This window comes from Scyliorhinus torazame, chromosome 24 (genome assembly GCF_047496885.1).
Source record: "Scyliorhinus torazame isolate Kashiwa2021f chromosome 24, sScyTor2.1, whole genome shotgun sequence".
NCBI classification, from domain to species: Eukaryota; Metazoa; Chordata; class Chondrichthyes; order Carcharhiniformes; family Scyliorhinidae; genus Scyliorhinus; species Scyliorhinus torazame.
The window spans coordinates 17,530,085-17,554,753 of record NC_092730.1 but is presented as its reverse complement, the minus strand read 5'-3'; the positions used below and the strand labels follow the sequence as shown (position 1 = coordinate 17,554,753).

General features: G+C 53.7%; 1 protein-coding gene and 1 long non-coding RNA gene across 2 annotated transcripts in view; one reads left to right on the top strand and one right to left on the bottom strand.

Moving 5' to 3' along the window:
- Positions 1-514: 514 nt before the first annotated feature.
- On the bottom strand, positions 515-24,669 carry tm7sf2 (transmembrane 7 superfamily member 2). Its single transcript, XM_072489429.1, has 9 exons — positions 24,538-24,669; positions 20,798-21,006; positions 19,103-19,299; positions 14,830-14,884; positions 12,512-12,706; positions 7,779-7,882; positions 3,195-3,314; positions 992-1,160; positions 515-603 (listed from the first exon to the last, which is right to left on the bottom strand). Exons 2-9 carry the CDS (start codon positions 20,853-20,855, stop codon positions 515-517), a joined length of 987 nt encoding a protein of 328 aa, XP_072345530.1. The 5' UTR covers positions 20,856-21,006; positions 24,538-24,669.
- The window catches only part of LOC140399944 (uncharacterized), a 220,487-nt gene continuing 206,108 nt past the window's right edge, over positions 10,291-24,669 (top strand). Inside the window, exon 1 of the long non-coding RNA XR_011937925.1 lies at positions 10,291-10,372. This is a non-coding gene — a long non-coding RNA (uncharacterized lncRNA). The remainder of the gene's footprint in view (positions 10,373-24,669) is intronic.

Below are 24,669 nucleotides of genomic sequence, written 5' to 3'. Positions count from 1 at the left end.
GATTCTAACCCCGTCTCACCAGCAGGTTCAAGCCCTTCTGGAAAGCAAACTACATCTTTTAAGTTACCAAAGCAGGTAGCGATAATTAATGTGGTTTTTTTCCAAAATGAAAGCGAAACCAAAAACCTCACAGAGCCACAGCCCAGCTCCACCCACACAATGACATCTCTGAAGCCACGTGAGAAGCCAAAAACCCTTTCTTCAAGGGGCACTCACATGACGGGGACAATTAGGGGTGGGCAACAAATGCTGGGCCCGGCCCAGCGATGCCCACGCCCCCCCCCCCCCCAAGAACGCTGCCAGTGTTTCAACCAATCAAGGGGCAGGCTCGTTATTGTCACGGGAGGGGGCGGGGGCGCCGGCAGCTCGGCCAGCGTTTATTGACCACCCCTTAATTGCTCCCCCGAGTCGTTTGCACTGGGCTCAGATTATTCGAGGGACACTCCCCCCCCCCCCCTCCCCCCCCCCTCCTTCTTTGTGCCCCACCGGCCAAAGGAAGGAGAATCCATGCGCGTTACCTACCCGCCACTCTAGGGTCACTGGGGTCCCGACGGAACGTGTTCTTCTGCGAGTTCGCGCTGCGGAATATAAAATAGCCAAGAGCTGCAAGAGAAGTGAAACGAGTGGCGATGAGGAGGGGGAGAAGGTATTGCATCGGAATTAATTTGAGATTAGTTTTTCTTTTAAAAACTTTAGTTTGTCCGTTAAGTGCTGAGAGGGGGTTAATCACTTCTGCATCAATCTAGATTACACACACAAGCTGTTTAGCTGAAGCTGCCGACTGTACAAAGACACCCCGCGGATCGAAGCCGGTTCCTCGGCGCCGTGTGAATTCCAAAGATTCTTGGGGTGAAGAAATTCTTCCTCAAACCCCAAGTTGAAACGAAAGCCAGCCTTCCACCTTCCCTCCCCTGTCACCTTCTGGCGTTAACCAGACGGAGCGCCAACGCAGGGGAAGGGGAGGTGGTTGCAGGCGTCGGGCGGCTCTCACCGTTGAGGAGGACGATGGCCGCCGCCGTGGTTCCTGCGATATCCCGAGGGTGACTGACCAAGAAGTGCGCCTGCAGGCTGTACGTGAAAGGCACCCACGTCAAGTCTCCGAACGCCAACATGAAACCAAAGCCATCATTGACGATGTCCATCGTGGTCAGGACCGCCTCCTGCGGGGAACCACCACGGGGAAGGTGGGGGGGGGGGGGGGAACAACAGAAAGACAAGAGGTATTGTTAGAGTCATAGAAACACACAAGCGCTGAAGAGGCCTTTCGGCCCATCGACTCTGCATTGGAGTACTGAGAACGGTTTTGGTCTCCTTATCTAAGAAAGGATATTCTTGTCACGGAGGGAGGGCGGCAAATTTTCACCAGATTGATTCCTGGGATGGCAGGATTGTCGTAGGAGGAGCCATTGGGTCGACTGGGCCTGTCTTCACTGGAGTTTAAAAGAATGAGGGGGGATCTGATTGAAAAGTATAAAATCCTCATGGGGCTGGACAGACTGGACGCAGGGATATTGCTTCCTCTGGCAGGAGAAGAGTCTAGGTCAAGGGGTAACAGTCTCAGGATAAGGGGTCGGCCATTTAGGACTGAGGCGAGGAGAAATTTCTTCACTCGGGGGAAGAAGCCGGCCATTTTGAGGACCGAAATGAGGAGAAATTTCTTCACTTGGGGAAGGAGTCGGCCATTTTGAGGACCGAAATGAGGAGAAATTTCTTCACTTGGGGAAGGAGTCGGCCATTTTGAGGACCAAGATGAGGAGAAATTTCTTCATTCGGGGAAGGAGTCAGCCATTTTGGGGACCAAGATGAGGAGAAATTTCTTCATTCGGGGAAGGAGTCGGCCATTTTGGGGACCGAGATGAGGAGAAATTTCTTCACTCGGGGAAGGAGTCGGCCATTTTGGGAGTGAGATGAGGAGAAATTTCTTCACTCAGGGAAGGAGACGGCCATTTTGGGACCGAGATGAGGAGAAATTGCTTCACTCGGGGAATGAGTCATCCATTTTGGGGACTGAGATGAGGAGAAATTTCTTCACTCAGGGAAGGAGACGCCCATTTTGGGACCGAGATGAGGAGAAATTTCTTCACTTGCGGAAGGAGTCGGCCATTTTGGGAGTGAGATGAGGAGAAATTTCTTCACTCAGGAAGGAGTCGGCCATTTTGGGAGTGAGATGAGGAGAAATTTCTTCACTCAGGGAAGGAGACGGCCATTTTGAGACCGAGATGAGGAGAAATCTCCTCACTCGGGGAAGGAGTCGGCCATTTTGGGAGTGAGATGAGGAGAAATTTCTTCACTCAGGGAAGGAGACGGCCATTTTGGGACCGAGATGAGGAGAAATTTCTTCACTCGGGGAAGGAGTCGGCCATTTTGGGACCGAGATGAGGAGAAATTGCTTCACTCGGGGAATGAGTCATCCATTTTGGGGACTGAGATGAGGAGAAATTTCTTCACTCAGGGAAGGAGACGCCCATTTTGGGACCGAGATGAGGAGAAATTTCTTCACTTGCGGAAGGAGTCGGCCATTTTGGGAGTGAGATGAGGAGAAATTTCTTCACTCAGGAAGGAGTCGGCCATTTTGGGAGTGAGATGAGGAGAAATTTCTTCACTCAGGGAAGGAGACGGCCATTTTGAGACCGAGATGAGGAGAAATCTCCTCACTCGGGGAAGGGGTCGGCCATTTTGGGAGTGAGATGAGGTGAAATTTCTTCACTCAGGGAGGGAGTCGGCCATTTTGGGAGTGAGATGAGGGGAAATTTCTTCACTCGGGGAAGGAGTCGGCCATTTTGGGAGTGTGATGAGGAGAAATTTCTTCACCCAGAGGTTGGTGAACCTGTGGAATTCCCTAGCACAGAAGGCCATGGAGGCCAAGTCACTGGATATATTTAAGAAGGAATTAGATAGGTTTCTAGAGTCTAAAGGCGTCAAAGGGAATGGGGAGTTGACACAGAGTTGAGATGCCAGAGGAGGCTCGAAGGGCCGAATGGCCTCCGCCTGCTCCTATTTTCGATGCTCCTAAACTCCCTCCAACACCTTCACATCCTCGAGCATCCCTCGAACGCATGGAGGATTGGTACCCCGACCACCCTTTCAGGCAATGACTTGCAGATCCCCCCCCCCCCCCGCCACCGCCCCTCCCCAAACCCCGCCAATTCTCCGGGGCGGCATAGAATTAAAAAAAAAAAAAGACCTCCTCTCACCTCATGCCAGAGGGCATCGAGCACGTAGAGGAGCTGGAAACAATTGACGAGGACCATGGCGACAGACGGGCTGCCCCGTAATTCGGATTCCTTCATCAGCATCGCGAGGTTGATGACCAACTGGAGGGATGGGGAGAAAGGTTAACGGTCATGGCGGGTTCCTCTTGCATCCTCAGACATGAATCACAGCACAATAGGTAATAGCAATGTTACTGTTTATTACGAGGAGAATGGATTACAAAAGCAGGGAGGTTATGTTTCATTGGCGAGACCACCGCGCCGTGCACGGATTCGGTCCCCTTACTCGAGGGAGGGCGTAAACCGCGTAGGAGGCGGTTCAGGGGAGTTTCACTCGATCGATTACGGGGACGAAGGACTTGTCTTGCGCAGAGAGATCGAGTAGTGTAGGCCTAGCCTCGCTGGAGTTTAGAAGAATGAGAGGAGATCTGATTGAGGTGTAGAAGGTTCTGGAGGGGATGGATGGGGTAGACGCGGAGCGGGTGTTTCCCCGTGTTGGACATTCCGGAACGAGAGGCCACGGTTTTTGGCTAATGGGGGGGGGGGGGGGCAGATTTAAAACAGAGATGAGGAGGAATTACTTCGTTCGAAGGGAGTTGAATTTGTGGAATCCTTAACCCCGGAGCTCAGTAGACGCGGGAACACTCAACAAATTTAAGGAGATAGATAGGTTTGTAATTAGTAGCGGGATGAAGGGCGACGGGGCGAGGGGAGGAAGGTGGCGACGAGGCCACGATGATCGTGTCGAATGCTGGAGCTGGCTCGAGGGGCTGAATGGCCGACACCTGCCCCCTTAGTTCTTATTCCCTAATCTCCTCACCTGAGGAAAGATGTCAATGTGTGGGAAGCGGTTCAGGGAGGGTTTCCCAGACTAACACCGGGAATGGGCGGGTTGTCCGATGAGGAAAGGGTCGGAGAGGTCGGGTTCGTATCCGCTGGAGTTTAGAAGAGTGAGAGGCGACTCGTTCGAAATCTTCCAGATCCTGAGGCGGGGGGGTGGGGGTTCTTGACAGGGTGGGGCGTGGAGAGGACGTTTCCTCTTGTGGGAGAATCGAGAACGAGGTGGGGGGGGGGGGGTGTTCACCGTTTACAAATAAGGGGGGGGGGGAGAAATGTTTTCTCTCAGAGGCTGGCGAGTCTCTGGAACTCTCTCCCTCGAGAGGCGGCGGAGGCGGAATCTCTGACTATTTTTAAGGCCGAGGTGGATAGATTCTCGATTAACAAGGGAGGGGGCGGGGGGGGGGGGGGGGGGTGAAAGGTTATCTCAGGCTCGAGAGGCTGAATGGCCTACTCCAGGCTCCTTGTTGCTATGAATGTTTGTGGACCTTCAAACTCCTACAGGCCCCTCTCTAAGTGTCTCAGAGGCTGTTCTCCGAAGACTCGGTCAAGCGGGGCCCCGGTCCAAAGGTTATTCTGAAGACTGCGTCCAATTCTCTGACCCGGAGGTAAAGTACGAGGGGTAACAAAGATATTCAGTTAATGTTGGTTCTAGCCCCCCCCTCCCCTCCCCCCCCCCCCCCCTCCCCCCCCCCACCACTTTTAAAAGCAGAAGGGGTGATCGCTATTGCCAGCCGTAACTTCAAAACAACATTTCAGATGTGAAAGAGGTTTATAAAATGGACTGGGAAGTCCGCCAGCTGCTGTCTGTGTGTGTGTGTGTGGGGGAAGCAGATGTTCAGAGAATAGCGCACGCCTTGTTAAAGTGACTAATCTACTTCATTTAACTGCAGCGAGTCAGGTTACAGCCTGCGCTGGCTCAGGTTACAGCGACGGCTCTCGGCCTGCTTAACCCCTCGTCTTGGGGTACGACAAATGGGGCCTTTCGAGAGCCTCGGCGACAGCCGTGAACATGGCCAGACTCCGAACAATCGTCCAAACCCCCGTTCAGCGGGGTGATGTTTCTGTAGAATCTCTACAGCGCAAAAGTGTCTGCACCGACCATCCGGAAGAACGCTCTACCCAGGCCCCCCCCCCCATACACCCCCCCCCCCCTCCCCGCACCCCACCCACCACCACCACCACCCCACCACCGGCCCTGTAACCTAAATCAAACACCTTTGGACACTAAGGGGCAATTTAGCACGGCCAATCCACCTAACCTGCACATCTTTGGACACTAAGGGACAATTTAGCACAGCCAATCCACCTAACCTGCACATCTTTGGACACTGAGGGACAATTTAGCACGGCCAATCCACCTAACCTGCACATCTTTGGACACTAAGGGACCATTTAGCACGGCCAATCCACCCAACCTGCACATCTTTGGACTGTGGGAGGAAACCGGAGCACCCGGAGGAAACCCAGGCACACATGGGGGGAGAACGTGCAAACGCCACACAGCCAGTCACCCGAGGCCAAAATCGAACCCGGGACCCTGGCGCCGTGAGGCAGCGGTGCTAGCCATTGTGCCGCCCCCATAATTGTGCCTGGCGCTGGGGTTACAGAGGTTTGCCTAGCTACCCGCACTACAGGAGTCCAAATCGTCCCAGATTCTAGCGCAAACCATGATCTTTACATTTTTTTACATTTCTCTCACGGGATGTGGGCGTCGCTGTCTCGGCATTTGTTGACCCTCGGTGACGGGTGAGCCACCATCTTGAACCCGCTGCAGTCCGTGGTGTAGGTACACCCACCGCGCTGTTAGGGATGGTTTTGACCCGCCGGCAGTAAAAGAACGGTCGATATCTGCGCGGCAATAATACCCTTTCGACCGACAATGGCTTGAGTCGCAAGGCATACTAAAGTAGTGAAACACGCAGAGACCTGACCACAGGCCTGGAGACACCGGCCTCCATCGCGTCAGGCATCGATTTCGAAAGGACACGTTGGTAAATAATCTCCAGAACAGTAACCGGGACTTGAGCAAACCTTCGGATAAGCCTTGTCCATAATAGGAGCAGAAGGCCATTCGGCCCATCGAGTCTGCTCCGCCATTCAATGACTGACCTGCTGTGATAATCCTCGATTGCACTTTCCCGCCTATTCCCCGTAACCCTCGATCCCCTCACCGATTAAAAACCCGTCTCTCGGCCTCGGACACACTTAACGACCCGGCCTCTACGCCTCTCTGCGGTAAAGAATTCCACGGATTCACTCCCCCCTCTGAGAGAAGAAATTCCTCCTCATCTCCGTCTTAAACGGGCCCCCCCGCCCCCTCACCCCCTCACACTGAGATTACTCCCTCCGGTCCCAGACTCCCCCACAAGAGGAAACATCCTCTCAGCATCTCCCCCCCCCCCCCCCCCCCCCCCCATCCTCCGAGAATCCTCAATAAGGGAATCCCCCAGCAAACCCCACCCCCTCCCCCAAAGAGATTCATTGATTCCCCTCCCCCGCCCGTGAATCCATTTGGCAGATGCGGACGTCGCCGGCTACAGGCCCAGCATTTGTTGCCCATCCCTAATTGCCCCTCGAGAAGGTGGCGGGTGAGCCGCCATCTTGAACCCGCCGCAGTCCCCGTGTGGTGTAGGTACACCCACTGTGCTGTTAGGGAGGGAGTTCCCAGGATTTTGACCCCAGCCACGGCGAAGGAACGGCCGATATATTTCCGAGTCGGGATGGCGAGCGGCTCGGAGGGGGGGGGGAACTTGCAGGCGGTGGTGTTCCCCGTGCGTCTGCTGCTGCCCTCGTCCTTCTAGACGGTGGAGGTGGCGGGTTTGGAAGGTGCTGTCGAAGGAGCGAGTGGCTGCGGCGCGTCTTGTAGACGGTGCACACGGCTGCCGGGGGCGGAGGGGGGTGGAGGGAGCGAATTTTTGTGGTTAGCGTGTCGATCGAGCGGGGCTGCTTTGTCCTGGATGGTGTCGAGCTTCTCGAGTGTCGTTGGGAGCCGCGCTCATCCAGGCGAGTGGAGAGTATTCCCTCACACTCCTGACTTGTGCCTTGTAGATGGTGGACAGACTTTGGGGGGGGTCAGGAGGTGAGTTACTCTCCGCAGGATTCCCAGCCTCTGACCTGCTCTGGTAGCCACAGTATTAATGTGGCTGGGCCCAGTTCAGTTTCTGATCAATGGTAACCCCCAGGATGTTGATTGTGGGGGATTCAGCGATGGGAATGTCAAGGGGCGATGGTTAGATCCTCTCTTGTAGGAGACGGTCATTGCCGGGCACTTGTGTGGCGCGAATGTAACTTGCCCCTTGTCAGCCCCGAGCCTGGATATTGTCCGGGTCTTGCTGCATTTGGACAGGGACTGATTCAGTATCTGAGGAGTCGCGAATGGTGCTGAACATTGTGCAGTCGTCCACAAACATCCCCACTTCCGACCTTGTGATGGAAGCAGCTGAAGATGGTTGGGGCCTAGGACACGACCCCGAGGAACTCCTGCAGTGATGTCCTGGGACTGAAATGATTGACCTCCCACAACCAGGAAGGGAAAGATTACACGGACAGACTGGGGCGGTCTTGTACACACAGTGGGTGAGGGTCCCTATCTCGGGGTCAGAGGCTCCAGGACGAAATAACGGCGGGAAGATGGTCGATGAAGCGGCTGAAGGTGGCTGGGGTGCCTGTTTTGGGGCAGGTCGCACCCGCCTGCTCGCACTCTCCCGGGTTTACGCGCTCGCTTACCCAGCCGATCAGTCCCGGCCGCAGCTCACAGAAATACTTGAGGTCGAAGCTCCCGATCCGAGGGTTCAGCTCGTGGCCAATGAAGAAGTCGTAAATCGGGTTGCCTGCGACGGGAACGGACGGAAAAACGAAAACGCCGTTAATGTTGCCGCTCGCCCAGCACGCTGGGTTTCCGCTGGCAGGGGCAGCCACGCCCGGCGCCCTCTGTAGCTGCCTGCGAACAGCGGTTTAGAACACAGGCCGCTACACGAGGCCAGCCGTGGCACTCACCGCCTGTCAACTCAGCCAGAACCAAATGACCTATGCCAGGATCCCGGATGTGAACCCAGCTATTTTCAATTTGTAAAACTATGAGGAACTGTTACTGCCCCACAGGAGCGGTGACACTGACCAATTGGGCATCTTTTATGTTAAACAAACTTTAATTTAAACACAGAATCACAGAAATAGCTCAACACTTAACAAGCAACAACAGTTCTTAAGTAAAAGACTTCCTAAACCTGCCTCTATATTCTAATTAAGCAAACCAATATGTTTCAAATACCACTCATGAATAAAGTTAACAACCAGGTTTCTACTTGCTTTTCACTGTGCAGAGTCTTTGGAGAGAGACCCTTTCAGGACCAAACTGATTCACCTCCGTTCAGATGAGAGTGCTGGGACCAACTGATTCTTTGAAGACAGACCTGACTCCTCCTATTAATGACATCATCTGTGAGGGCGGCACGCGGCACAGTGGTTAGCACTGCTGCCTATGGCGCTGAGGACACGGGTTCGATCCCGGCCCTGGGTCACTGTCCGTGTGGAGTTTGCACATTCTCCTCATGTCTGCGTGGGTTTCACCCCCACAACCCAAATATATGCAGGGTAGGTGGATTAACCACATTAAATTGCCCCTTAATTGGAAAAAAATAATTGCGTATTTGAAATTTAAAAAAAAAATAAAACTACATCATCTGGACCCAAAGCATAAGGCATTCTTTTGTCTCTTCTTACAAGTCCCCTGACTTGTTTGGCCAGGACCATAGAATCCCTACAGTGCAGAAGGAGGCCAGTCAGCCCATCGGGTCTGCACTAACCCTTCGAAAGACCACCCCATTCCTGCAACTCCACCCTAAGAGGCAATTGATCATGGCCAATCCACCCCAACCTGCACATCTTTGGACTGTGGGTGGAAACCGGAGCACCCGGAGGAAACCCGCGCAGACACAGGGAGAACGTACAAACTCCACACAGACAGTTACCAGAGGTCAGAATCGAATCCAGGTCCCTGGCACTGTGAGGCAGCAGTGCTAACCACTGTGCCACCGTGCCTCCCAAACACACAATTATCTGCACCCCGGGGGGTCCTTCAAAGGTAAACAATATTCCTCTGGCTAGCTGACTGTAAACAAGTAAATGGTTCTCAAGATCTAGTCGCAAATGAAAAACAATGATTACCTCACTTTTACGACATCTTAATCACAGCACTAGCATTTCAACCCAGGTTTTAATAACATTATTGCCAAGAAATAAGCAATATGACAATGTTGTGCATTCCTAGGATAGAACAGGCATCAGGCCCCAATGGCCTCTTGCCCAAATCTGCAGCAAACCTGCACTGTGCCCTGGTAAGACTCTCACAAAAGGACCTGGGGCCACAAGTTTACATCTCCAGCACATCCTCCTGTCAGGGAACTGCCCGTGAACAAGGGACAGGTGGTCACCAAATGAGAGCACATCAAATGGAACACCAGGCTCAATAAAATGACACAAGGGGGGGGGGGGGGGGGACCAAACAGCAATGAAACTAGGAGCAGTGTCATGTGAGTGTACCTTTAAGAAATGGGTGTTTATAAATGGGTGTGTATATAAATATCTGTAGTGAGAGTACCTTTAAGAAATGGGTGTTTATTACTGCAGTGATGTCAGAGAGTGGGTGGAGCTGGGCTGTCTGTCAGCTTTTTACTTTCGTTTTAGGCTGTTTGCTGCAGGGTGTGTGTTAGTTACGTTTTCAGAGCTGGACAGCTGCAGTCACAGCCACGAGGTGTATTAGAGTCTCGCTCTGTAATCTAAAGACTGTAAATCGATCTTGGTACCGGGGCAGCACGGTAGCCTTGTGGATAGCACAATTGCTTCACAGCTCCAGGGTCCCAGGTTCGATTCCAGCTTGGGTCACTGTCTGTGCGGAGTCTGCACATCCTCCCCGTGTGTGCGTGGGTTTCCTCCGGGTGCTCCGGTTTCCTCCCACAGTCCAAAGATGTGCAGGTTAGGTGGATTGGCCATGATAAATTGCCCTTAGTGTCCAAAATTGCCCTTAGTGTTGGGTGGGGTTACTGGGTTATGGGGATAGAGTGCCGGTGTTGACCTTGGGTAGGGTGCTCTTTCCAAGAGCCGGTGCAGACTCGATGGGCCGAATGGCCTCCTTCTGCACTGTAAATTCTATGAAACTAATAACAGCAATGACTTGAACCTGATGTGCTTTTGGTAAAAGGTGTTTCAAGTCTTATGGATGTTAAAAGGAAAGCTTAAAGGATTACTTAGTGTTGTATTCTTTGGGGGGGGTTGTATTTGAATTGATGGTTGCTAAGATGTTCACTGTATGTTTTAAAAAGGTTAACTTGAGTTGAAATGAAAAAAATGAAAATCGCTTATTGTCACAAGTAGGCTTCAAATGAAGTTACTGTGAAAAGCCCCTAGTCGCCACATTCCCGGCGCCTGTTCGGGGAGGCTGTTAGGGGAATAACATAGATAACCTGATAGAATAAACATTGTTTTGCTTTTAAAAAATACTTTTCCATTTCTGCTGTCCCACGCCTGTAGAGTGGGCCATGTGCTCCCCATAACCACAATCTAGTAAACGTTGTGGGTCAGGGGAACTCCAGGATACACTTTGGGGTTCTCGAAACCCTGGCCCGTAACAGGAGCTAATTTATAAACAAATTGTTGGTGGTGTATGGGTGCCACAGGCTGGGTCAGCATTGATTGCCATGCCGGGCGGGCATTCGAGGGTCACATGTAGACCAGGCCAGGCAAGGACGACCGATTTCCTTCCCAAAATGGACACTGGTGAACCAGATGGTTTTGAACGACAATCGACAATGGCGCCACCCTTCGACTTTTAACCCCAGATTTGTACGGAGTTCAAATTTGGTTTAGCACACTGGGCTAAATCGCTGGCTTTGAAAGCAGACCAAGGCAGGCCAGCAGCACAGTTCAATTCCCGTACCGGCCTCCCCGAACAGGCGCCGGAATGTGGCGACTCGGGGCTTTTCACAGTAACTTAATTTGAAGCCTACTTGTGACAATAAGCGATTTTCATTTCATTTCATTTCAAATTTCCCCTTATTTCAGCTATCCAAACCTTCTTTTATTTAATTTAGAACATCCAATTTTTACAATTAAGGGGCAATTTAGCACGGCCCATCCACCTAACCTGCACGTCTTTGGACACTAAGGGCAATTTATCATGGCCAATCCACCCAACCTGCACATCTTTAGACTGCGGGAGGAAACCGGAGCACCCGGAGGAAACCCACACACACACGGGAGGAGGACGTGCAGACTCCGCACAGACAGTGACCCAAGCCGGGAATCGAACCTGGGACCCTGGCGCTGGGAAGGCACAGTGCTATCCACTCGTGCTGCCAAAAACCCTAACTTCTTTGGGTTGAGGGACTGACGCCCACGCAGACACGGGGGAGAATGTGCAAACTCCACACGGACAGTGACCCGGGGCCGGGATCGAACCTGGGACCTCGGCGCCGTGAGGCAGCAGTGCTAACCATTGCGCCACCGCGCCGCCTAATCATGGCCGATCCTCCATCTCAAGAGCCCTTCTCCCGCTCTCTCCCGATCCCCTTGACACCCTCGAGTCTGGAAATCTATCGATTCCCTTCTTAAATATATTCAGTGACAGGGTGGCACGGCGGCTCAGTGGTTAGCACTGCTGCCTCACGGCGCCGAGGACCTGGATTCGATCCCAGCTCTGGGTCACTGTCCGTGTGGAGTTTGCACGTTCTCCCCGTGTCTGCGTGGGTTTCACCCCCACAACCCAAAGATGTGCAGGGTAGGTGGATTGGCCACGTTAAATTGCCCCTTAATTGTAAAGAAAAAGAATTGGGTACTCTAAATTTATTTTAAAATATATATATATTCAGTGACTTGGCCTCCACGGCCTTCTGGGGTACAGAATTCCACAGGTTCCCCATCCTCTGGGTGAAGAAATGTCACCTCATCTCAGTCCCCAAAATGGCCGACTCCTTCACGAGTGAAGAAATTTCTCCTCATCTCGGTCCACAAAATGGCCGACTCCTTCTCGAGTGAAGAAATTTCTCCTCATCTCGGTCCACAAAATGGCCGACTCCTTCCCGAGTGAAGAAATTTCTCATTTCAGTCCCCAAAATGGTCGACTCCTTCCCCGAGTGAAGAAATTTCTCCCCAACTCGGTCCACAAAATGGCCGACTCCTTCCCCGAGTGAAGAAATTTCTCCTCATCTCGGTCCCCAAAATGGCCGAATCCTTCCCTGAGTGAAGAAATTTCTCCTCATCTCGGTCCCCAAAATGGCCGAATCCTTCCCCGAGTGAACAGATTTCTCCTCATCTCAGTCCCCCAAATGGCCGACTCTTTCCCCGAGGTCCTTGCGCGATAGCGAGGCTGCCATGCCATAAGGAATCCTAAAGATATAAAACAAGGTGCCACAAAACCATCAGCCCAAAAACGACAACCCTGCGGGCACGACAGAGGAGCTCACCTGAGTTTCCACCCGGCGCCAACGCCGACTCGGGCACCCCCAGCGAACGGCCGTACAGGAAGACACTCAGCGCGAAGGAAGCCACGGTGGAGGCAAACGCCAACTGCACGCACCGGTCGTGGACTGAACTCAGCCGCAGCCCTACGAGGAGGCCGAGGCCCAGCAGGAGGGAGGTGGCGACAAAGGAATGGAGCCCTGCGGAGAGAAAGGCAGCCCACAGGTTACACGAGAGACGGCGGACCGCGCGCTCCCGCACGGCGAGGCAGCAAGTCTTCCCCAGCGTCCCACCTCCTCCATCGCAACCCCTCCTCGCCCCCTCTAGCTTTCACCTCCTTGCGTTTGCGATCAGGAAGCACCGATTAAAATAATTAATCAGAGGAACTGAGCAATCAACATTGGCTAGATTATTCTCAAATCATAGGAACAGGAGGAGGCCATTCAGCCCCTCGAACCTGTCCCACCATTCAATGAGATCAGGGCTGATCCGCGGCCAACTCCATTAACCTGCCTTTGGGCCCGTATCCCTTAACATCTTTGCTCAACAAAAATCTATCTCAAGATTTGAAACAAAGTGATCTCGCTTCAACTGTGGGCGAGAGTTCCAAAACTCTCCCACCCTTTGAGTGAAGAATTTCTTCCTAACATTTCTCCTGAACGATCTGGCCCTCATTTTTAGACGATGCTCCCGAGTTTTAGAATCTCCAACCAATGAAAACAGTTTATCTTTATCTACCCTGTCCTTCCCTGTCAATACCTTGAAGATTTTGATCAAACCAACCCCTTAACCTTCTAAATTCCAGTGAAAACAGGCCTAATTTGAATGATCTCTCCTCATTACTCAACCCCTGTAGTCCAGGTATCATGTTTGTAAACCTACGTCGCACTCCCTCCAAGGCCGAATTATCCTTCCTGAGGTGTACAACCCTCAAGAGTATTGACAGTCAGAGAGATCTAGATGAAAAGGTCCACAGGTCACTGAAAAGGGCAACACAGGTGGAGAAGGTGGTCAAGAAGGCATACGGCATGCTTGCCTTCATTGGCCGGGGCATTGAGTATAAGAATTGGCAAGTCATGTTGCAGCTGTATAGAACCTTAGTTAGGCCACACTTGGAGTATCGTGTTCAATTCTGGTCGCCACACTACCGGAAGGATGTGGAGGCTTTAGAGAGGGTGCAGTAGCGGTTTACCAGGATGTTGCCGGGTATGGAGGTCATTAGCTATGAGGAGCGGTTGAATAAACTCGGTTTGTTCTCACTGGAACGACGGAGGGCGAGGGGCGACCTGACAGAGGTCTACAAAATTACGAGGGGCATAGACGGAGCGGACAATCAGAGACTTTTTCCCAGGGTAGAGGGGTCAATTACTCGGGGGCAGAGGTTTAAGGTGCGAGGGGCAAGGTTTAGAGGAGATGTACGAGGCAAGTTTTTTTACACAGAGGGTAGTGGGTGCCTGGAACTCGCTACCGGAGGAGGTGGTGGAAGCAGGGACGATAGGGACATTTAAGGGGCATCTTGACAAATACATGAATAGGATGGGAATAGAGGGATACGGACCCCGGAAGTGTAGAAGATTGTAGTTCAGTCGGGCAACATGGTCGGCGCGGGCTTGGAGGGCCGAAGGGCCTGTTCCTGTGCTGTACTTTTCCTTGTTCTTTGTGTGGTGCCCAGAACTGCTCACAGTGACTCCAATTGGGGCGTAACCAGGGCTTTGAAAAGCTGCAGCATAACCCCTGAGCCGTCATACTCCAACCCTCCAGATATAAAGGCCAACCTTCCATTAGCCTTCTTGATTACTGTCTGCACTTGTTCTGATCTCCGACAGTGGGCAGGTCCCTTTAACTCCAAAAGGACGTCGTGTTCGGCGGGGGTGGCTCGTCGGGACAGCCGGCTGCAAGAACAAAGCTTGCGGAAAAAGTTGTTTTTTATTTGTAGAGACCACCCCCCCCCCCTGCTTTGTATCAACTCCTGTTGCCCCACAACGGAAGCCTCCTCGTGCCCCCCCCCACCACCCACTCGAGGCTCAACAGCTGAACCACTCCCCTCTCAGCGCCCCTCCCCCCATTACCCCAGCACTCGTACCGCCCCTGAATTTTCGCTCTGGGGCGTCACGGAGGCCGAGGCTTCAGAATGGCCTGGCGCCGGGGGGGGGGGGGGGGGGATTCCAGCAGAACCACGTGGTCATGCAGTCGTCTTGTAAACTACAGGCCGCCAGCCGCTGACTTGAGATTGAGATTGTTACCGGCGGGCGGTCAGGCAGGAGGGAACGGGCCTCCGAGGGGCTGGTACTTCCAATGTCCCCAGAGCGCGCCCGAAACGTACCGTTGATTCGATAGGAGAGTCTGGTGCCATCCCGAAGCTGCATGCCTTGCGTGACCTGCCGAGACACAAGATGAAACCCCGGGTTGTGAGGTGGAGGAAGAGGAGGAACATAGAACATTACAGCGCAGTACAGGCCCTTCGGCCCTCGATGTTGCGCCGACCTGTGAAACCACTCTCAAGCCCATCTACACTATTCCCTTATCGCCACATGTCTATCCAATGCCCATTTGAATGCCCTTAGTGTTGGCGAGTCCACTACTGTTGCAGGCAGGGCATTCCACGCCCTTACTACTCTCTGAGTAAAGAACCTACCTCTGACGTCTGTCCTATATCTACCTCCCCTCAATTTAAAGCTATGTCCCCTCGTGCTAGACATCACCATCCGAGGAAAAAGGCTCTCACTGTCCACCCTATCCAATCCTCTGATCATCTTGTATGCCTCAATTAAGTCACCTCTTAACCTTCTCCTCTCTAACGAAAACAGCCTCAAGTCCCTCAGCCTTTCCTCATAAGATCTTCCCTCCATACCAGGCAACATTCTGGTAAATCTCCTCTGCACCCTTTCCAATGCTTCCACATCCTTCCTATAATGCGGCGACCAGAATTGCATGCAATACTCCAAATGCGGCCGTACCAGAGTTTTGTACAGCTGCAACCTGAGCTCATGGCTCCGAAACTCAATCCCTCTCCCAATAAAAGCTAACACACCGTACGCCTTCTTAACAACCCTCTCAACCTGGGTGGCAACTTTCAGGGATCTATGTACATGGACACCGAGATCTCTCTGCTCGTCCACACTGCCAAGAATCTTACCATTAGCCCAGTATTCTGTCTTCCTGTTATTCCTTCCAAAATGAATCACCTCACACTTTTCTGCATTAAACTCCATTTGCCACCTCTCAGCCCAGCGCTGCAGCTTATCTATGTCCCTCTGTAACTTGTAACATCCTTCCGCACTGTCCACAACTCCACCGACTTTAGTGTCATCTGCAAATTTACTCACCCATCCTTCTACGCCCTCCTCCAGATCATTTATAAAAATGACAAACAGCAGTGGCCCCAAAACAGATCCTTGTGGTACACCACTAGTAACTGGACTCCAGTCTGAACACTTCCCATCAACCACCACCCTTTGTCTTCTTCCAGCTAGCCAATTTCTGATCCAAACTGCTAAATCTCCCTGAATCCCATGCCTCCGTATTTTCTGCAATAGCCTACCGTGGGGAACCTTATCAAACTCTTTACTGAAAGCCATATACACCACATCGACTGCTTTACCCTCATCCACCTGTTTGGTCACCTACTCAAAGAGCTCAATAAGGTCTGTGAGGCACGACCTACCCCTCACAAAACCGTGTTGACTATGTCTAATCAAATTATTCCTTTCCAGATGATTATACACCCTATCTCTTATAAGGCGCGGGGGGGGGGGGCCATGGGGGGCACCAAGCCGGGAGGCTGAAAGTAATCGAGAGTTAAGGAAATCTGCCCCCATGCCTCGGTCTGACCTACACGTGACTCCAGACCTCACGCCCGGCAGTGTGGCCAGCAACGCACCCCTCCCCTTTAAATCTTTTTTTTTTTTATAGCCTATCCCGGTGACCTCAAGGGAAATTCCCCCGCCCCCTCCCTCTCCCCCTCCGCCACCATCCACCCCCGACAACACCGACGACAATTACCGCTTCTCTAAGACGAAGATCGCACCAGGGAACCTTACTGGACTGTGCTCCAACTTTGGTTAAATTCAATCTGGGCTAGCTCACTGGCAACGCCCAACATTCATTACCCCCCCCCCTTTTGGCGGGGAGAGGGGGGGGGCGCAGTTTAGCTCAGTTGGCTGCAAAGCTGATTCGGGAAGCACGGGAGCATAGTGGTTAGCACAATTGCTTCACAGCTCCAGGGTCCCAGGTTCGATTCCGGCTTGGGCCACTGTCTGGGCGGAGTCTGCACATCCTCCCCGTGTGTGCGTGGGTTTCCTCCGGGTGCTCCGGTTTCCTCCCACAGTCCAAAGATGTGCAGGTTAGGTGGACTGGCCGCGATAAATTGCCCTTAGTGTTGGGTGGGGTTACTGGGTTATGGGGATAGGGTGGAGGTGTGGGCTTGGGTAGGGGGCTCTTTCCAAGGGCCGGTGCAGACTCGATGGGCCGAATGGCCTCCTTCTGCACATGTAAATTCTATGATTCTATGATTCAGAATGAGGCCTACAGCGCGGGATCAATACCCGCACTGGCTGAGGTTATTCGCGGAGGCCCCCCCTGCCTTCTCAACCTCGCCCCCCCCCCCCCCACCCCCACCCCCTCAAAGGGGAAAGCGGCCTATGGTCGTCTGGAACTCTGGCGAGTTCACTTTACTGTAATAACCTTTGAGAAAGCGGTGGAGGGCTCCCTCCATCACCTGCTACACAGACCCTGACCTTAAGCTGCAGCGGTTTGATACAAGGGAGCGTCTGGCTCGGCCCACTTCAGAGAGCGCGGTTAAGACTAGCTGAGGCAGCTCTTTCAAGAGCCGGTGACGACACGATGTGTCGAATAGCCTCCATTCTGTGCTGTGAAATTCCAAGATTCTATCAATTGGGTAGCTCCATGGGTCACCCCTTCCTCATCTATTAATTAACTGAATTTAAGTCCCTTCCTCCGTGGCGATGGGATTTGAACCCAAGTGGGGGGGGCGTGGTCACGCAGTGGTTAGCACTGTTGCTTCGCAGCGCCAGGGTCATAGAATCATAGAATTTACAGTGCAGGAGGCCATTCAGCCCATCGAGTCTGCACCGGCTCTTTGAAAGCGCATCCTACCCAAGCCCACACCTCCACCCTATCCCCACAACCCCACCCGACACTGAGGGCAATTTTGGACACTGAGGGACAATTTATCACGGCCAGTCCACCTAACCTGCACTTCTTTGGACTGTGGGAGGAAACCGGAGCACCCGGAGGAAACCCACGCACGCACGGGGAGGACGTGCAGACTCCGCACAGACAGTGACCCCAGCCGGGAATCGGGTCCCGGGTTCGATTCCCGGGCTTGGGTCACTCTCTGCGCGGAGTTCTCCCCCCCATGTCGGCGTGGGCTTCCTCCGGGCGCTCCGGTTTCCTCCCACAGAGTCCCCGAAAGACGTGCTTGTCGGGTGAATTGGACATTCTGAATTCTCCCTCCGTGTACCCGAACAGGCGCCGGAATGTGGCGACGAGGGGATTTTCACAGTAACTTCATTGCAGTGTGTTTTTTTTTAAATTGAGAGCACCCAATTCATTGTTCCAATTAAGGGGCAATTTAGCGCGGCCAATTCACCTAACCCTGCACATCTTTGGGTTGTGGGGGCGAAACCCACGCAGACACGGGGAGAATGTGCAAACTCCACACGGACAGTGACCCAGAGCCGGGATCGAACCTGGGACCTCGGCGCCGCGAGGCAGCAGGGCTGACCCACTGCGCCACCGTGCTGCCCTACCTCATTGCAGTGTTAATGTAAGTCTACTTGCGACAACAATACAAGGTATTGTTTACTGCCTGCAATAAAGCATTAGTTAGGCCCCATTTAGAGTACTGTGAGCAATTTTGGGCCCCACACCTCAGGAAGGACATACTGGCGCTGGAGCGGGTCCAGCGGAGATTCACACGGATGATCCCAGGAATGGTAGGCCTAACATACGATGAACGTCTGAGGATCCTGGGATTATATTCATTGGAGTTTAGGAGGTTGAGGGGAGATCTAATAGAAACTTACAAGATAATGAATGGCTTAGATAGGGTGGACGTAGGGAAGTTGTTTCCATTAGCAGGGGAGACGAGGACCCGGGGGCACAGCCTTAGAATAAAAGGGAGTCACTTTAGAACAGAGATGAGGAGGAATTTCTTCAGCCAGAGAGTGGTGGGGTCTGTGGAATTCATTGCCACAGAGGGCGGTGGAGGCCGGGACGTTGAGTGTCTTTAAGACAGAAGTTGATAAATTCTTGATTTCTCGAGGAATTAAGGGCTATGGAGAGAGAGCGGGTAAATGGAGTTGAAATCAGCCATGATTGAATGGTGGAGTGGACTCGATGGCCGAATGGCCTTCCGCTCCTATGTCTTATGGTAGATTATTAAAGCAATAGCCCCGGCCTCCGATTGCTTGTCTGGTAACGCCGGGGTCCCGCCCTCCGCTGTGGCAGCTCGAACCTTCAGACGACCCCCCCAAAAAGCGCTCCTGTTGGAGGAGGGTCACGCAGACCCCGCTAGCCCCTCTCGACGGAAAGTACCAGACCCCCTCCGTCGGCTAAGCGGTTCACAGCCTTACCTTCCCGCTGGGAAGCAGACCCAAGACAGCCTGCAGGCCGAACCAGCCCAGGACCAGGAGGCACGCGTCGAGGTCCCAGAGCTCACTGGGCGCCGGCAGGGGAGACGGGAGGCTCCAGACACTCGCTCCCTCGGTGCGACAGGCGAGCAGGAGGTAGATTACGGTGCAGGGCAGCAGCACCGGGAGGAACAGCGCACCTGTCCAGAGGGGAGGAGGAAGGTTTTACTCGGCTGACCCGTCATCTTCCCCGCCCACTCCGCGACGGCCCCCCGAAAATCTATCCCCCCCCCCACCTCCCTTCCAGCTCCCATGCCCAACCCTGCAATCCATCATCTCGAATCTGCCTCTAACTGCCAATCAAGGCACCCTTCCCCTTCATTTTTAACCGCGCTTCCATCAGTGAATCCCCCCCTCCCCCCCACTATCAACACCTACCCCTGACCATTCATTCTCTCCCACCACCGCCATTCCCCCCCCCCCCCCCACCGCCACTTCAACGGTACAAAATCCACCAGGTTCCTCTCTCTCTAGTTCTGAAGAGACACCAAAACTTTTCCTCCGCTTCTCCCTCGCCACAGATGCTGTTTGCTTTTTCCAGCGCTCCCTGTTTTTATTCCAGATTCCCAGCGCTCACAGCACTTGGCTTTTATATTATCCTGGTTGACAAAACATAACTGGGCCCAGACGTATTAATACTGTGGCTACCAGAGCAGGTCAGAGGCTGGGATTCCTGCGGAGAGTAACTCACCCCCTGACCCCCCCCCCCCCAAAGCCTGTCCACCATCTACAAGGCACAAGTCAGGAGTGTGAGGGAATACTCTCCACTCGCCTGGATGAGCGCGGCTCCCAACAACACTCGAGAAGCTCGACACATCCAGGACAAAGCAGCCCCGCTCGATCGACACGCTAACCGCAAACATTCGCTCCCTCCACCCCGACGCACAGCGGCAGCCGTGCGCACCGTCTACAAGACGCGCCGCAGCCACTCGCTCCTTCGACAGCACCTTCCAAACCCGCCACCTCCACCGTCTAGAAGGACGAGGGCAGCAGCAGACGCACGGGGAACACCACCGCCTGCAAGTTCCCCCCCCACCCCCTCCGAGCCGCTCCCCATTCCGACTCGGAAATATATCGGCCGTTCCTTCGCTGTGGCTGGGGGTCAAAGTCCCTCCCTAACAGCACGGTGGGTGTACCTACACCACACGGGGACTGCAGCGGGTTCAAGATGGCGGCTCGCCCACCATCTTCTCGAGGGGCAATTAGGGATGGGCGATAAATGCTGGCCCCCCCCCCCAGCGAGGCCCGCATGCCTTAGGATTCCTACGGTGCAGAAGGAGGCCATTTGGCCCATCGCGACTGCACCGACCCTCTGAGAGAGCACCCATGAACAAATAATCTACTTCTCCACGCACCCAACTTCCAACTGAGAAAAATCAAGACGCAATTCTTTCATCGGGGTAAGGGCACCGTGGATGCTGGAACCCGGAGGTACGCGCGTAAGCAGTTTAAGATTGTATGCATCCTGGGAAAGGATTAACCAACCGTAGCCTCTTGACAATCCCTCCTGTCCTTTCCTACACACCCTTTGCACCTCCGACCCCCACCCTTTGCACCTCCGACCCCCAATCTCCAGCCTGATAATCCTATTTGCCGCTTTTGGTGGGGCCGTCTTACATCCCGAACACTGTCCCTTACCGAGAGGCCCTCCAAACTCCAGCACGGTGGTCCTGGGCATTTCGAACTTGTCGGCCATCTCGAGTCCCCCTTGTGCCCAGTCGCCCGGTTGGCCTCGGTCTCGCTCCGGATGTCAACGCTTCAGCGCTCCCGTGCGACAGCCCGGCCCGCCATCCTTCGGGGCCAGTTCTCGAGAGTGGCCACGAGTAGGCGAGTCGCGTCGGCAGCACCTGCGGAAAGCATGAAGCAATTTCACTGTGTTTTTTTAATCACAATTTAGCACATCGCCTTTCTGGGCGCCGCTGGGCCCAGCATTTGTTGCCCATCTCTAACTGCCCTTAGCGTCTGGCTTGGCCATTTCCGAGAGGGCGGTTAAGAATCGACCACACGCACATATGTTTTGGCATGCCCGGCACTGGAAGGGTATTGAAGGGAGTGACGGGAGTGATTTCGCGGGTGGTGAAGGCCCGGGTCAAACAGGCTGGGGGTTAGCTCTATTTGGAGTTGCGGAAGAGCCGGGAGTGCAGGAGGCGAAAGAGGCCGACGTTGTGGCCTTTGCGTCCCTAGTAGCCCGGCGCAGGATCCTACTCATGTGGAAGGAGGCGAAACCCCCCGGACTGGAGGCCTGGGTAAATGATATGGCGGGGTTCATTAAACTGGAGCAGATAAAGTTTGCCCTGAGAGGATCGGCTCAAGGGTTCACCAGGCGGTGGCAGCCATTTCTCGACTACCTAGGGGAACGTTAGAGGGAAGACAGATGACCAGCAGCAGCAACCCAGGGGGAGGGGGGGGGGGGGGGGGGGGGGGGGGGGAGGGGGGGTTTAGTTTAGGTCAAAGATAAAGGGGTTTTGTTACTTGTGTATTGTTTAAAATTTCTGTATTGTTATTGTTGCGTTTGCTTTGTAAGAGGGGAAAAATTGTTGTTTGGGAAAAACATTTCAATAAAACATTTATAAAAAAAAAAAAAGAATCGCCCACATTGCTGTGTGTGTGTTTATGGAGGGGGGGGGGGGTCTGGAGTCACATGTAGGCCAGACCGGGGAAGGACGGCAGATTCTCCTCTTTCCCCTAAAGGGGGACATTAGCGAACCAGGTGGGGTTCTATTTACGACAATCGAAGATCGTTGTCACGGTGACCGTTACCGAGACCGAGCTTTATAATTCCAGATTTTATGAATTGAATTTTAAATTCCAGCAGCTGCCCTTGTGGAGTTCGAACCCGTTTAGCTCAGTGGCTAGCACCCTGCACTGAGCCGACAGCTGTCAGGTCCCACACTCCTGTTGGGACACACAGAGCATCCATGAATTAATCTTTATTATTGTCATAAGTAGGCTTACATCAACGCGGCAATGAAGTTACTGTGACAATCCCCTCATCGCCACATTCCGGCGCCTGTTCGGGTACACGGAGGGGAGAATTCAGAATGTCCGATTCACCCAACAAGCACGTCTTTCGGGGACTTATGGGCGGAAACCGGAGCACCCGGAGGAAACCCACGCAGACACGGGGGAGAACGTGCAGACTCCGCACAGACAGTGACCCAAGCCCGGGAATCGAACCTGGAACCCCGCCACTGAGAAGCAACAGTTTTAACCACTGTGCTACCGTGCCGCAGTGATTAAAACATCAAACAAGCTGATAAACAGTTGCCAATCCTTCCAAGAGTCGACCACATTGCTGTGTGTGTGTGTGTGTGGGTGGGGGGGGTCTGGAGTCACATGTAGGCCAGACCGGGGTAAGGACGGCAGATTTCCCTCTTCCCCTAAACGGGGGACATTAGCGAACCAGATGGGTTTTTACGACAATCGATGATCGTCGCCTGGTATTCCCCCCCACCGAAAAAACGTGAGGAAACAAATCAAAGGTCAGTCCCACTCCCCCACTGTTGTTTCATAGAATTAACATGGAACATACAGTGCAGAAGGAGGCCATTCGGCCCATCGACTCTGCACCGACCCACTTAAGCCCTCACTTCCACCCGATCCCCGTAACCCAATCACCCCTCCTAACCTTTTTGGTCACTAAGGGGGCAATTTATCGTGGCCAATCCACCTAACCTGGACGTCTTTGACTGTGGGAGGAAACCGGAGCCCCCGGAGGAAACCCACGCACACACGGGGGAGAACGTGCAGACTCCGCACAGACTGTGATCCAGCGGGGAATCGAACCTGGAACCCTGGCGCTGTGAAGGCACAGTGCTAACCATTTGTGCTACATGCTGCCCCCCCCATATCTCTCCCAATTTTCCCCCTTTCGAGTATTTCCCCCTTTTGAAAGTTCCCTATCGGGGAGTGCTATCCAGATCATAACTTGCAGCTAATAAATTTAATTAACTCCACCCCCCCCCCCGCCCCCACTCTAGATCTTTTGTCAATTACCTTTACCAGTGGCCCTCTGCCGACGGACCCTCGCGTCGCTGGAACCTTTTTCCCCTGATTGACTCCGATCAGCATGGTTTTGAACACCTCAGTTAAATCTCCCCCTTAACCGTCGTCGCTTTGAAGCAGCCCTCCGGCACGTTTGCCGGAAAGGAGTGGAGTGGGGTGGGTTCAAGCGGTAAATAGGACCACGGGAACCCCTACAGTGCAGGAGTCCGTTCGGCCCGTCGCGACCCCTCTAAGAGAGCACCCTAACCTAGGCCCACTCCCCCCCCCCCCGCCCTATCCCCATAACCCCACCTAACCTGTGCATCCCTAGATACCCGAGGGGCGGTTTTTAGCAGGGCCGATCCACCTAACCAGCACATCTGTGTGCTGCGGGAGGAAACTGGAGCAATCCCACGCTGACACGGGGAAGAATGTGAAAATTCCACATGCACAAATCCTTTTTTTAATATAAATTTAGAGTACTCAATATTTTTTTCCAAATAAGGGCCAATTTAGCGTGGCCAATCCACCTATTAATATAATAATAATCTTTATTGTCACAAGTAGGCTTACATCAACACTGCAATGAAAGTACTGTGAAAATCCCCTCGTCGCCACATTCCGGCGCCTGTCCGGGTACACAGAGGATTCAGAATGTCCAATTCACCTAACAAGCACGTCTTGTTGGAGGAAACCGGAGCACCCGGAGGAAACGCATGCAGGACACAGGGAGAACGCACAGACTCCACACAGACAGTGACCCAAGCCCGGGTGTCAAACCTGGGGCCCCGGAGCGGTGAAGCAACAGTGCTAACCACTGTGCTACCGTACCGCACAACCTGCACATCTGTTTGGGATGTTGGGGGGGGGGGGGGGGAGGAGACCCACGCAGACACGGGGAGAATGTGCAAACTCCACACGGACAGTGACCCGGGGCCGGGATCGAACCCGGGTCCTCGACGCCGCGGGGCAGCAGTGCTAACCGCCGCGTCACCGTGCCGCCCGACACGGACAAGTCGCAATCGAACCGGCTCCCCCGGCGCTGGCAAAACACGAGAGGAATTTCAAATCCCGCCTCCTCGAAAAGAAGAATGTGGACAATAGGAAATCTCTCCAGGGCCAGTATTAGATTACGCCCGGGGGGGGGGGGGGGGGGGGGGGGGAAGGGGGGGTTGGGATGGGGGTGGAACTGGAAGAGGGTAGATTTGGCAGCGTACTATAACAGAAGGACAGGAGGGAGGGAAAACATGGTAAGGAAGGATTTTACATTTCACTTGTCTGGTTTGCTGAAGATTTGCTAGTACCTGGGACCCATCAGCAGCTTGGGGGGGGGGGTACCAGGGCATTTACCTTTGCCCCATTCAATAGCCAGGGGGGGTAACCTGGGCACTTACCTTTGCCCCTTTTGCAGCCAGGGGGTGGACAGTGCCCAGTGTCTGACTGTCTCCCTGTTGTAGATTTCCTCGCTCAGCTGTTAATCCCCCTGTCGCCCCGCCCACAGCCATGTAGCCATTTCCCTCCTGGCC